General features: G+C 40.0%; 2 protein-coding genes across 7 annotated transcripts in view; one reads left to right on the forward strand and one right to left on the reverse strand.

Moving 5' to 3' along the window:
* The window catches only part of LOC149317182 (tyrosine-protein phosphatase non-receptor type 2-like), a 36,814-nt gene extending 34,783 nt beyond the window's left edge, over positions 1-2,031 (forward strand). For 2 of the 4 annotated variants that reach the window (XM_089516991.1, XM_089516992.1), the window contains exon 10: positions 1,687-2,031. In XM_089516991.1, coding sequence (XP_089373117.1) covers positions 1,687-1,708 — 22 coding nt within the window. In that variant the 3' untranslated portion in view covers positions 1,709-2,031. Of the gene's footprint in view, positions 1-1,351; positions 1,465-1,686 lie in introns of all 4 variants that reach the window. The other 2 variants (XR_016280596.1, XR_016280597.1) reach the window with 2 other exon arrangements.
* On the reverse strand, positions 21-13,253 carry LOC149317183 (proteasome assembly chaperone 2-like). Of its 3 annotated transcripts, none has more exons than XM_089516995.1 (7): positions 13,140-13,253; positions 11,229-11,400; positions 9,442-9,500; positions 7,741-7,859; positions 6,597-6,770; positions 3,937-4,057; positions 21-2,810 (listed from the first exon to the last, which is right to left on the reverse strand). In XM_089516995.1, the coding sequence occupies exons 1-7, from the start codon at positions 13,197-13,199 to the stop codon at positions 2,718-2,720; spliced, it is 798 nt and encodes a 265-aa protein (XP_089373121.1). In that variant the 5' UTR covers positions 13,200-13,253; the 3' UTR covers positions 21-2,717. The 3 variants fall into 3 exon arrangements, with proteins under 3 accessions (XP_089373121.1, XP_089373122.1, XP_089373120.1); XM_089516996.1 differs by lacking the exon at positions 13,140-13,253 and adding an exon at positions 12,662-12,700; XM_089516994.1 differs by lacking the exon at positions 13,140-13,253 and having other exon boundaries at positions 11,229-12,050.
* Between the last annotated feature and the right edge of the window lie 181 nt (positions 13,254-13,434).

A 13,434-nucleotide genomic window follows, 5' to 3' on the forward strand; every position in this document is an offset into this window, starting at 1 on the left:
TTCTGGAAAGTATTTCAGAATTTTCATTAACAGATGCACACCAATATTTATTGCTGTATATAAATACACCATATAGTTGCACACCAATATTTATGTGAATTGAAGCAATTGCCTTCTTTGGTATATGGGGTGGCAGAGCTTTCCAGCGAATAAGATACAAATCAGTTCACCATGTCATGTGCTGAATCTTCTGATTATACTTCTATCCACCTAGACATACCCTCTTTGCTCTTGTTTTGCAGCTCAGTTAACAAGACTAATGAGTCTTACACTCTCCAGTTTCCTATTTTGTCTGAACTTCAGAACAAACCTGTTACTTAAACTATGGCCTGAAGTTGGTTTAGTTCAAAATCTGTCAGGTTGCTGTGAAGAGACAGTAGCCTCGGCTTGTATCTAGGAACATGATTAACTAGGTGAAGTACAGTTGGCCCTTCTTATACACAGATTTTTTATACACGGATTCAAGCATACACGGTTGGAAAATGTTCCAAAAAAGTATAAATTTACCTTGATGTTCCATTTTTTTATTAGGGACACCATTTTGCTATGTCATTATATTTAATGGGACTTGAGCATACGCGGATTTTGTTATACACGGAGGATCTTGGAACCAAACCCCAGCGTATAACAAGGGTCCACTGTACACAGTCTTACTAGAAAAAGGAAGCTGGTTCTATCCCTAATTAAAATGAAGATGTGGAGCGTTACAGACCGTCGCTGCTGTTTGCTCCGCGAGGGAGCCGCAGCAGCCAAACCACACGACTCCCTCGCGGAGCAAAAAAGAAGCTCCAAAATGGAGCTTCTTCCTGCAGCGCGGTTATGATGCTGCGAGGCGCCAATGGCGCACTTGTGATGTCATAAGCGCAGTGCAACGTGCGGACGCACAGCATCCGCTACGTCAATATGGCGGCGGCCGTGTGGAATGGCCGCCGCCATATTATACGTATTGACTACGTACTAGGGTTAGGGGGGTTGCGGAAGCACCGCCCCTTCCTAACCCTAATACGTAGTCAATACATATTTTATGGCGGTTTGTAAGCCGCCATAGTGTATTTATCTCTACTCTAAGCTCTTTTGGTTAAACAGTTCCAGTTGCTACATGGGTTATCCCCTCTCAGCTGATCTTGGCTATCTTTTTGATTTCAGTTATTTTCTGCCTCATGCCCCCCCCCCCCCCCAGGTCTACCATCATATCTGGAAGATGTGTTTCTGATTGACGGTTCTCAATCATTTTTATGTGTTTCAAGTTCAGTGGTTAATACCTTGGTCCTCTCTGTTTATTCCTGTGTCTCAAATACATCTGAATGTTAATTAACTTTTCCATTAATCTTTTATTTCTCAAATGTAATAGCAGTAGAGTTCCAACAGACTCAGATCATTGATACATTACAGAACGCACATATTTCAGTCAAAACACATTTCAGAGCAGAAAAATGAACTCCTTCCTGTTCAGTCAACAGCAAGGTATTACTGGGAAATTGATATTTTTGTTGCCTTTTAAACTGTATCAGATTGTAATTATATATGCATATGTATATATATATGCACATACCCATGCTTTGAAAACTGCTTTCATTGTACTCCCAAATTTATTTATTTATTTGCAGTTGCAGTGAAGCTAAAACCGCAGAATTGTTATCTCTGCCTGTACTGAATCTGTGACTCTTTTACGTTGTGTGTCTGTAGGCCGAGAGTGACCGACACCTAAGCAGCCAACTTGTGAATATTCTGCAGCTATAATTACACACTATTGGCACGCAAAGCAGAACATCATCCCTCTTCAGGAACAAAAGTGAGGTCTGAACAATTCCCAGTGGCCTCATAAATATCTGTTTACAACGTAAACAACCAGGGAATGAAGTACATCACCAGCAAGAGACTTTGCAAATTAGAGTAATTTTGTCTTAAGTGTTTTATGCTTGTATCATCTGTAGAAAGATGTAAGAGATCACATTAGATAATACTTTGTACTGCCATTCTTAATTGTATTTTTTTATACTTTTGGCAGCATTAAATATTTTTTTTAATTGATATACTGGTGTTTGTGTATTTTTCACCACCACAATAATTCTTTTGGTGATACTTCTGAGAAATTCTATTTAAATCCCTGACTATTTCCAGCTGTAACTGAAGTATTTCTCCATAGTTACTGACATTAACAGTGCAATCTAACGAAGCCGTTATTATATCTACTTAACTTTTTCTATTTCACTATGAGTTATTAAGAGGATCAATGAAAGCCAGCTCCAGGAGTTGATTGAATCTCTGAGTATGGCTATTCTTTCCCTTTAAAATGTAACTAAAAATCTTGTCAATTCCATCTTTTTGAACTATAACTGCTGCAACAATGGAATGAATTTTGACCACGGCTTTGAACTGGTAAGCAGTGTTACCCTTTTTTCAGATTTAAGGAACATGTTTAAATTTAAGGAACATGTTTCTCAAAAATAAAAATATTAGATCTAAGTAATGCTGATCATGTAGCATCTGTGCGCAGAGATATCATAACATAAACAAAACCTTCTAAGAGCCACACTGACGAATGTACAAATTGCCACAAAGGGTTTTTTCTTAATTATTTCACAAGTGTACAGAAAAATTACTTAAATATCCTTGTAATAATAATGTCCTTAATACTTGAGTAGTGAAACCAGAAACAAAGTTTATGGGCTACTAAAATTATTTCTCTTCAGAGTCCAAAGACAAAACAAGATGAATTAAAACAATGCAGGAGGGAGTCCACTACCAAAAAGTAATTTCCAGGAACTTGGTATTTTCCATCTGGAAGATTTAATTGAAGAACTTTCATTCTGCAGATTTAAAAAAGAAAACAAAGTATTATTGTTGAGGAAGTGAATGGCATTAAAACACTATTAGCTTTGTATAGCCCTTAGTTACTTTGGTGTTAGATTAACACTTCTAATGGGCCCTCCAGGTGTCAACTAGTTTATACCAGGAATTTTAAAACTGTTCTAGTGAATCTTGCAGTGCCTGCATGAGGAGATGGGTAATGGCAGACAGATTCTTTGCGGGGAAAGAAAAAAACTAACTCATCTCTGCTGTCTGGAGATACAGTGTCACCTAGACCCTCAATTAGACTGATGTAAGCTACAGGTAGGCAGGCATTGAAGTTCCTGGGGCCATTTTGATCCTCAGAACTCAATGAGGTCCACACCGGTTGTGGCCAAAAAGTTGGGGGCCTGCTGTCCCTGATTGGCTGCTCTGAATATTCCAATCTGCCAGTGTCTCTCCACATCGGTCCTCAACAAAAATGGATGTGATTAGAAATCCATTTCTGATTTTTTTTAAAAACCTGAGTAAGGGACTAAGGTACAAGGGGGGACTTGTGCCTAAACTGCTGCTCCTAGAAGCTTCAAGGAGGCGAAACTGTCATTTTGTGCTAGGAAAATGCATTTAAGGGAGTTGTACAGACTACAAAAGTTGCTTGGGAGGAACCACATGATGCCCACCCTGATTTAAGGTCGTAGTATGGCAGATAGACCTGAGAAGTGTTTCATATTTATTTAATCCTGCATTTCTCCCAATATGGGACCCAAAGACCTAATGAATCCCACACATACCCTAGAATATCCCACAGTAATTTTTGTAAAGGTGGGATCTGCAGCTAATATAGAAAGCTTCCAGAAAATATGTTGAAAGAAGATCAAAATTTTGAAAATCACTGATCTAAGAAGCACATCAGAAATTCATTGCCTTCTGGTACACATAATCTGGTAACGTTTCTAATGAGCAACTATCCAACCCTAGTTAGGCTACCCTTTGGAAACAAAAGGGCAAAGAATTATGTGTAATATATATTCATTGAAATGATACTACAGGAATACAAGAATGCTGCAATTTCAGTTCCAAGTTGTTTTTGTAAGAACTTTTCAAAGTGAAAAGCAACAACTCTCATGTGAGATGATGTATACTTACTTGTGTGGCAGTAAGATGAAGCCATTCATTAAGATAGTCAGCTAGCGCAAGAGCATCAGGGATATTATCCCCTTCTGAGCAAAACTTTAGCAAGACTACCATGGGAATTCCTTTTGAACAACTGAAACAAAAGTAAAATAAATCAAGTAACTGAAGACAAAGTCTGTTTTCATTTGGGCTGCAAGCCACAGAATATTTTTCCGTTTGATTAACCATCATTTCCTGTTTCTAAACGCAAGTTCACATTGAATAAATTAATTTACATCCTGCTCCTTGGACATAGAGCCCAAGGCTATCATCAGAGTGGATTCCACTGTTCAGGGAGTTTTTCACCTGGGTTTGGCCAGACTTCAATACACACTTGAAGGGTTTGCAAGATAGTCACTGGAATATGGTGAATTGTGGCATTGACTGTGAAATGTTAAGCCTACAAAAGAGCCAAGAGGCTCTTCAGAAAGCAAAGGGCTGCACCTTGTAGAGAGAGGTATGGTAAATTAAAGACAGAGGACCCAAGGGCCTGTATAAAGTTTGGGGATTAGATTGGGTCTGAGAATAAGAATAGCATAATTGTGCACATTGGAGAAAAGTATTCATTTACTTTTTTGTTTGTTGTTTGCATCAGCTAAATTTCAGCTACATTATTTTCAGAAGAAATATACATACAGTCTGAGAAATAGAAAATCAGAATTCCAGCAAAAGATGATCTGTAGTACAATTAAACACAGAGGTAGTCTCACCTATGTTAAAATTAACACCTCACACTGATCCAGTCTCACATTCTGAAGCCTGAACAATTATAACTGCAAATACTAGTAATGAAGAAGTGGTAGGGTATGAACTAAGGGCTAAAACAGACAGCCCTTTTGCGTCGCTATCCAGGCAGCTTTGGAGCATGGGGTTTACATGCTGCGCATCTTGAAGTCGCCTGGCCGTTTACTCATCGGCATGGCGTTTACACGCCACATGCTGCCAGAGTGTAATGATGCTGGCTTCCAGCCGCAATATGGCCACAAAACCAACTTTTTGCCACCCAAAAAAGGAGCTGCTTTTTGCTGCTCCCTTTTTGGGCAGCTTCCAGGCAGATTGGGGCCATGGCGTGCGATTGCCACTTCCCCAATCTGCCCTCTTCTGTCCATCTATTTCGGCTCATAGTCAAAGCACTGGGGAATGCCACAATCATTTCAGAAGTCAATCACCACACTTTGATCCCAACTTTATCAACTAGCAAATCTGAGTGATGCCTTTAGAATTTTGTTACTGCTATTACCCCACAAAAGATAGCTATTATGCAACTTTACATATAGTACTCCAAGGCTATTTGTTATTTATGTACCAATTGTTTGTTTTGTATTTTTGCTATAAAACAAATAAAAACACAATCATATAAAAAAGGAATCAATCACCATTAAGTCATGGTACAGTGACATAAAATGAGGTGCTAAAGGAATCTTTTAGGATTATTAATAACATTTTTCCAGTTAAAGTCAACAGGTCCTGTTTTCAAAGCAACCACTTATTTGTGAACAGAGCCACTCCAATTGGAATTCCTGCCTAAACACTACCACACGTCTTTTATCAAATATAATACTGGCAAATTAAGTTTTATTGTGCTTTCAGACTGATGTATTTTAAGGTATCTGCCACACTTTTTGAATGACTTAGAGTCATCTAGAGACGTCAGTGTATGTGTATAACAACCTATAGTAGAACATTCTCAGGTTGAGGCTTCTGGTGGAAGAGCTGTATGGATGTGAAGAAAAACAAATGGGAAGGAACAACCCAAACCCAACAGCTCAGCTGTGACAAGCTGAGAAGGCATGGGGAATAAAGATCAGGGCCATGGGGCAGCACTTCAAAAGGCAGGATGCCAAGTAAGACAGAGATGGAAAGCAGAGACAAGAGGAAGATAGATTGCAGACTGGGGGAAGAAGGAGCTGATTGCTGTCAGAGGCTCAGCACAAGCAGTAGAGTGAGTAAAAGCTTTAAAGGCACTGGTATATTCTATGTGGGATGCAGAATGTCTGTATATGTATTTGTATTTGAAATGTTGATTTTATGTATTTTCAGGAAAAATTTAATAAAGATAAATTTTTTAAAAAAGGACAGCAGTGGAACTGCATAGGCACTAGTACCATCTAGTGGTTCCTGGGGTTATAGCAGTTTCAATTTAACAGTTTGATGAACTAAGATTGTGTTACAACAGACTGGAGGGACTGGGGTCTATTGGTTCTCAATCAGACATGTGAAAAGAAGTCTGTGTTACTTGAGTTTGAAAGGAATCTATCTTAGAAGAACTGATTTGTCAACAATAAGCTATAAGTTCATTGCCAAGAGTGGCCCAAGGCTTTGGATAAATTATGCAAACTGAAACATATGATGTTCCTCTCTCTATAGAGGGCTGCATAATCCGGTTTGACACCACTTTTACTGCCATGGCTTCATGCTTTGCTCTGGTGCTGCAACAAACTACAGTTCCAAAAATTCCATAGCATGGAGCCATGGCAATTAAAGCGGTGTTCAACCAGATTATTTCAATTCAGCACTATTATACACAGAACTATTATACCGTGTACAAAAAGGGAAAGAAAATGACATCTGCTACTACTTCAAATCCTTTACAGTGGTTGTTTTCAACACTAATTCTTGATTGCATCACCAACCTTTCTGTGAACAGCAGTTTTGTGATACCACCTCCTGGAATATGGAACACTTTCTCATCATCATTTACTCCAGGAAAAGCTGCTACTTGCTCCAGTTCTTTACCATTTAATTTCTTCAGTGTGCTTTCGATAGTTTTCTCAACAGCAGATGACAGCAAGTATCGTAGTGAGGTACTGTCAATAAAACACAAGATAAGTACATAAGCTGTAAAAAAAATCAGTTGTTTTCAAAAAAGTCACGTTGATTCAACTGGTAACTCATATTCAAGTTACCAAGCAGCTAGAAAAACTAGGAAGAAGCAACCTTGTAATGCAAGCAATGTTCCCTTTGTTGTTAGCACTAAAACATACCTTTGATTACTTATCACTAAGTAGTCTTAGCTCAAATAAAGTTCACATGTTTCATCTCAGACCTAAACAATTCATTGTTTAATAAAACTGAATTCTTGCAAGAAACACTGTATGTACTTGCACAAAACTCTGTACTTACAACTTCCTCCTTCAGGAAACTGTACACTGATAATATTGGGTTGGCTCCAGACTTTAGTTATTTCTTCAGTTGAGTATATACTCTCATTTATTTCAGTGACTCCACTCTGAGTATAACCAAGGCCAAAGACGGCACTAAAGGAGTGGCTCTGTACTGCCCCTTTGCTTGCTGGATCGGGACTGCAGCAACTGCATACAGTGGCCCTGATCTGGGGTTTTTCCAGCCCCAAAAGAAGTGGCAAAATGCTGCTCCTTTGGGGGAGGCAGAAAAAAGCCGCCCTTACAGCCGCCACCACAGCTCTTCCATGTTTCTTTGGCACAGCATGTGTAAATGCTGCACCGCAGAAATGTCATGACGCCACCCACCATCTGGTTGGGGAGGCGGTGTGACATTGACATACCTCCACTCCACCCCAACGCCAGAATTTCCTGCTGGTCTGTACAGCCCCTAAGTCTAAATTCAACTCATCTCATGAGATCTATACTGAGTGCAAGTAAGGCAACTAATTGCAACCACCATTTTTAGATTAAAACCTAGATTATAAATGGACAAGATCATCTGAGATAAGAGCTAAACATACCCCTTGTATATGCACAAGTTCAACTATTAGCCACTTCAGGCAACACCACACAGTTACATTATGCACAGACATACCCATGAAGTTGTTGATCATTACGTTGGTAAGCATGACTGCTGGACAAAAGAACAATTCTGGCAAATCCACAACTTTTCACCCAGGCAAGAATTGTTTGACAAAAGGGCCTGTATTTATTCTTAAATATCAAGAGGGGGAACAATACATTAGAATTTTTCATGAAATAATCACATTAATTCTTCAGTGCCTTAAAATTTTGAAATTATTAGAACTAAGTAAAGACATGGTTTTCTCAGCTATGTTTCTTATGGACTTAAACAAATAAATTTTTAAAGACTTTCAATAACATGGAAGAGATCAAAGAAATTTTGGCTGTCCAAATGATGAAACAAAGTTGGTGGAAGTGAGATAGTACAGGCAAATATGTCGAACATGATGGCCCAAAATTTGGATAGGTCTTAGCAGTAATATCAGTAGGTAGACTTGAACACAGAGCTTTTCTATCATTAAGCAAAGCAGCTATCTCAATCAGATTTTGGATGTCATTAAAATCTGCGGTGATTTTGTTATTTAATGTTTTTTATTAATATATTTTTACTGGAGAAGAAAACATGTCTGAGATTTCTGCCCCATGTGACAAAACGATTTGGCCTGTTTGGATACCACTCTGACAGATCGGTGGGGGAGTCATTTATGTCTGGGACCATTCTGTTCAAACCAATGCCAAAAAAAGTCATTCATGCACAAAATGAGCCATGGCATAGTAGGCAGTGTCACAAAGAAATCAGCCAATTGCCCCATATTTCCTTTATAACAAAATCTGCTGCACATACTCATTCCTGTTCTATACAGTGTTGCAATAACATAATATTTATGCAACAACATAATAACCATGCTTATTCAAAAGTGTTGGATTATTACATTTTCTCTAACTTATCACATATAAAATAAGTAATTATTCACCCCAAACTGGATAGTATGTGAAGTAATATAGAATAAATGGGCACTTAGGTCAACTTATGACACATGTCAACATATTCAGGGTAGCCATCTTGCCAATACAGCAAGATACAAGAAAATCCACAAAAGAGTGATACGTTTATTGGCCAACCAAAATGCACAAAACAAGTCATGCAAGCTTTTTAAAATTAGCATGCTGCTAATGGGGTTTAAATTTCACTGTCCTTTGTCTGGGTCCCCACAAAAAGGGAGTTGCCTTTGCCCGCACTGAGATTCCTCCATACCAACTGAACTACAACAGAAACAACACCTAATACAAAATGTTTTTTTGTGAGGGCTTCGTAAGTCAGTTTTGTACATCAGAAATTCTAAAAATATAAAGCAACTGAAGGATATTTAAAGTAGTAATTCTAGATGCACATATACAGAAGTAAGTACAGAATTGTACTGCATGTGTATAAATATTCATGCCTCACTATATGATGATCTGAAAAGTATATCAAAGGACAGTTACCAGTCTGAACAATTGTGGTAATTTAGGATATGATGTGTGTATAGTTTGAATGTCTTATGCAACAAAAAAATGTCACTCATGGTCAGTCATAGTTATTTGTTATTAATTAAGAATTTGGCAGATTATTGCTGGATTTTTAAAAAAATGTATTTCAGCAAAATTGATCATTCTTCGATACATGATATACTTCATAGGACAGTCTTCATTACCTAGCAGAAGAAAATAAAATACCTATTTTCACTTTGAAGTATAATAATGTGAAAAATGTCAACTAACACATACACACCTTTATAAATGGAGATCTGAGTTGCAGAACCACCAATTCTTTAGAAGGCAAAGCATACACTAAAAGAAGTATATAAACAGTATATTATGAACAACATTAGATTTAATTTGCCACACTATCGATGATTCTAGGAAAAATGGTGTGAAGGTGATAACGTGGCACTGCCAAAATCTCTCAAAATCTTTTACTCCTTTTTACTGATTGTCACCACTGCCACCACTTATGTGAATGTGAGACTCACTCATCCAACTATTTTCCTCTTTAATGGCAGTACAATGGGTCGTTTTATCCCACTGCTGCCACCCATATGTGACGACGACCTCCCTAGCTGCCACCAAATTGCACGAGGAGACCCTTGAACTCAGATCCCTCACTTGAGTGACTGGCACATTTTTTCCTTTACCTCTGGGCCACTCTGTAAAACGACAAAGCACTCACTATTTTGAGTAATCTGAACACTAACAGTATTATTAATCCTTGGTATTGTTTTGTTTATAGTTTCTTAAAATACTTCAAGTGACCACACATTGAACCAAAACAACAAATAACTTTATTTACAAGATAGTTGGCTACAGTATGTGGTGAATATTCAGAGTTGATATGGTGTTTTGTGCTTAAACAGTTACAAAGTATAATAATTCCTTTTACTGTACAGTCAACTCTCCGTTTTGGTGAGGGTCCATTCCGGATTCCCCCCCCCACACACACACAAAAATGAAAACTCGCAGATATTCAGCCCCATAGGCTTGAATAGGGGTGCGTGCCCCATTTCAACCCCCTACGTTTGCTCCTGTGTATAACAGTGCACAGAAGTCTGTGCAAATGGAAAGGCAACTGTATTTTATGTCTCACACAGAACCTTTAGCCTTTCTCTGTCCTTTTCAACCTTTCCAGTAAATTGTGACTCCCCTAGTCACTCTTAATTAAATTTCCATCTTGAACTCTCTTAGTTCCAAGCTGGGTATTCAAACCCCTTCCAACTCCCCTGTCTGCACTGTATCTCAGCCATCTTAAAACTTGTCAAGGTCGAATAAATCTCAAACACTAACTCAGAGCTTTGTCCCCATCTGGTCTCTATCCAATTCCTTATCTATCTCACCACACTCCTCTCTTCATATTTATACATGCACTTGGGAGCAGCCCCCACTTTTCTTGGCTAAGCTCCTATTAGCTGTTGCCAGGCTCACTCTAATTGGATGTTGCCCATGCTCCAATCTGCCTTTTCTCCACAAATGGGATGAATCAGTATGCCTTCTACAGTTATACCTTGGTGGCATTTGACCAATGTAGTGAAAAGGAGCAAATACTTGTTTGGGACGTAATGCATTTAAATTAGGTAGTCATAGAATTTTATTCCTACCCTCAGTCAAGACTGGTTATCAAAATGTGTTATTTTATTTATTTATTTAAAGAATGCTCTTTACATACTTAATTCAGCTTCAAACTATTGCTACAATGAAGATAACATGATATACTTATGTGTACCATGAGCTAAAGATATTTGAAAAAGTCTTCGCATACAAAATTATGAGCAGCATCATGATGCAGCCGCAGGAATATATCCACGGTTGCTGCTGAAAAAAAGACTGGAAGGTCCACATGAATTGCTGCTGTTTTGGAAAGCAGGGAAAACTAAATTCAGACACTATTTCCAAACCTGAGGTGTTCTGCACAGGAAGATGTTCAAATGCCTGAACTCAATCTAAAAAGACGATGTCTCTCTGGATAAACCTCACCATAGAGCTGAAGCCTAAATGAACACCCAAGACTGCATCCAAAGTACCTACCTTCAGCATTTATACACAGCTCCGTTGCATTCTCTTCTGTTGTTGCATATGGATTATTTCCAGTCATTGGCACAAGACAATCAGTATAAAAGTAACCAACTTTGGATATGTCAAGTGTGGAAATAATTAAATCTACAGCCAGCTGCCCAACATTTCCCACCGATACAGCGGGCTGAAATGACAAAACAGATGCATGTCGGTTACGTAATCCTAGAGAGAACATATTAATTAAATCCGTGATGATCAAATCCACAAATATCAAAGTCGCAAATATGAAGGGATGAGTGTAGTTATATCTGCTGGAACGTTTTAAGTTCTTTGGCATTGTTTTACTTTGGTTCATCCTTTACATCCTTCATTTACATGCCCCTAAGTTTTACACTCAATTTATCCATGGATCATATCAAATTCCATAATTTTAGCCTCCAAATCTGCCCTCGACTTATACATGAGGACGACTTATAGTCAAGTATATACGGTAAGTGTTTTTCTCATTTGCGGTTTTTCCACATTAATGAGGGTCCAGTTCGCCCTCCCCATACGCAGGAGGATCCGTTCTGGAGCCCCCCCCCCCCGTGTATGGAGAAAAGAGCGTATGCTCAAGCCCCATAGAAAATAATGGGGTATGTGCTTGTGGTGGTGTATGGGGTCTGTGGCGCAAGTACGCGCCCCATTATTTCTGCTGGGGCTTACCTTCCGCGTGAGCTCAAAGCTGCAAAAGGCAAGCTCACCTATAAGGAGGGCCGACAGTGTATACAAACACATACATATATGCATTATAGTGTTATGAAATGTAGCTGTAATTAAACCTTATTGAATGAATGTATATATTATATTGTGTGTGTGTGTGTGTGTGTGTATATATATATATATACACATACAAACACATACATATATGTAAGAGTGTTATGTGATGTAGCTGCAATTAAACCTTATCGAATGAATTTATATATTATCTTGGCATTGCTAGTGTTTATTTGGCCATGTCCTCCATTTTGTGGCACCTTGCCAGGGATCTCATATTGAGGAGGGAGCAAGCTTGTTTTCTGCTGCTCCAGAGAACAGGATCCAGAGCAATGGATGCAAGCTCCAGGAAAAGAGATCCCACCTCAGCATTAGGAGGACCTTCCTGACAGTGGAACATGTTAGGGCATGGAAAGACGCGCTGTGTCCACCACAACCACCTGCAGAGTTGAACCACGTCGACAGGACGCCAGGGAGAAGGAATCTGAAGAGATGTCTGCAAATGTATTCAGGCCAAGAAGGAAAATAATCCTTCACCACTGCAAACGGCCTTAAGCTCCCGGCTTGAGAAATAACGACAAGAGCACTTCAAGCCTTCACTCTACACCAGGGCTTTAAGAAATAAGTTACTTTGCCAACCAAACAACCATAACAACAAAAAACAGAGAAGCAGTTACTCTAACACCAACTGTCATAACTGACACACTCTCTCAGAAGGACAGCGCCCCCTAGTGGCCACATCATTGTCATTTTCTCAGACCTGACAGAACGCACTCCTTCCTGGGAGTGTAGTGGAGTCTCCTTCCTTGGAGGTCTTTAAGCAGAGGCTGGGTGGCCATTTGTCGGTTATGCTTTGACTGAGAGTTCCTGCGTGGCAGAACGGGGCTGGACTGGATGGCCCTTGGGGTCTCTTCCAACTCTAGGGTTCTATGGTTCTCTGAGGCGAGGAGGACCCCTGCTCCCTTCCCTCTGAGGGGCTGTGAGAAAGCGCTCCCTCATCGCTCCCCATCCGCCTCCCTCGCCCTCCCATGACTGACTAAACTCAGAGGCGGAGCCGCGGGCGGTTAGGGGCGGGCCCGCGGCTCAGGAGAGGCACGCGCCGCCCGGTTGCCATGGCAGCGGGGAGGGAAAAAGTGCGCGCGCAGCGAAAAAGAACGCCTGCGTTACCATAAGCAACGTGGAGCCTTTGAAGTCTGGGCGCGCGCGGCCCTGGCAGGGAACGAACATCCTCGCAACGGCGCAACGGAACTAACGGCCGCCCAGGAGCGAGCAGGAAAGAGGTTGCAGCAGGCCCCGCCCACCGCCCTTCCCTCATAACTGCAAGGGTCCTTTCTCTTTCACAGCCAGGGAGAGAGATAGAGGTGTCTATTACGTTGCCTGTTGTCATTCTACCTTTCAAGACTGACTGAAAGCCAGTCAGCGGGCGAGGAAGAGTTGTGTATTGAGTTGCCTTGAAGTCCTT

This window comes from Sceloporus occidentalis, unplaced genomic scaffold (genome assembly GCF_023333645.1).
Source record: "Sceloporus occidentalis isolate IW3139 unplaced genomic scaffold, rSceOcc1.0.p SCAF_3, whole genome shotgun sequence".
Classification (NCBI taxonomy): domain Eukaryota; kingdom Metazoa; phylum Chordata; class Lepidosauria; order Squamata; family Phrynosomatidae; genus Sceloporus; species Sceloporus occidentalis.

Bases quoted from the DNA above. Each gene is read 5' to 3' on its own strand.
- LOC149317183 (XM_089516994.1), bottom strand. From the start codon at position 11,571: ATGAACCAAAGTAAAACAATGCCAAAGAACTTAAAACGTTCCAGCAGA. The intron at 9,501-11,228 runs GTAGGTACTTTG...TACTTCTTTTAG, and splicing joins GCTGTGTATAAATGCTGAAG to TGTATGCTTTGCCTTCTAAA. The intron at 7,860-9,441 runs GTGTGTATGTGT...TTGATATTTAAG, and splicing joins TCAGATCTCCATTTATAAAG to AATAAATACAGGCCCTTTTG.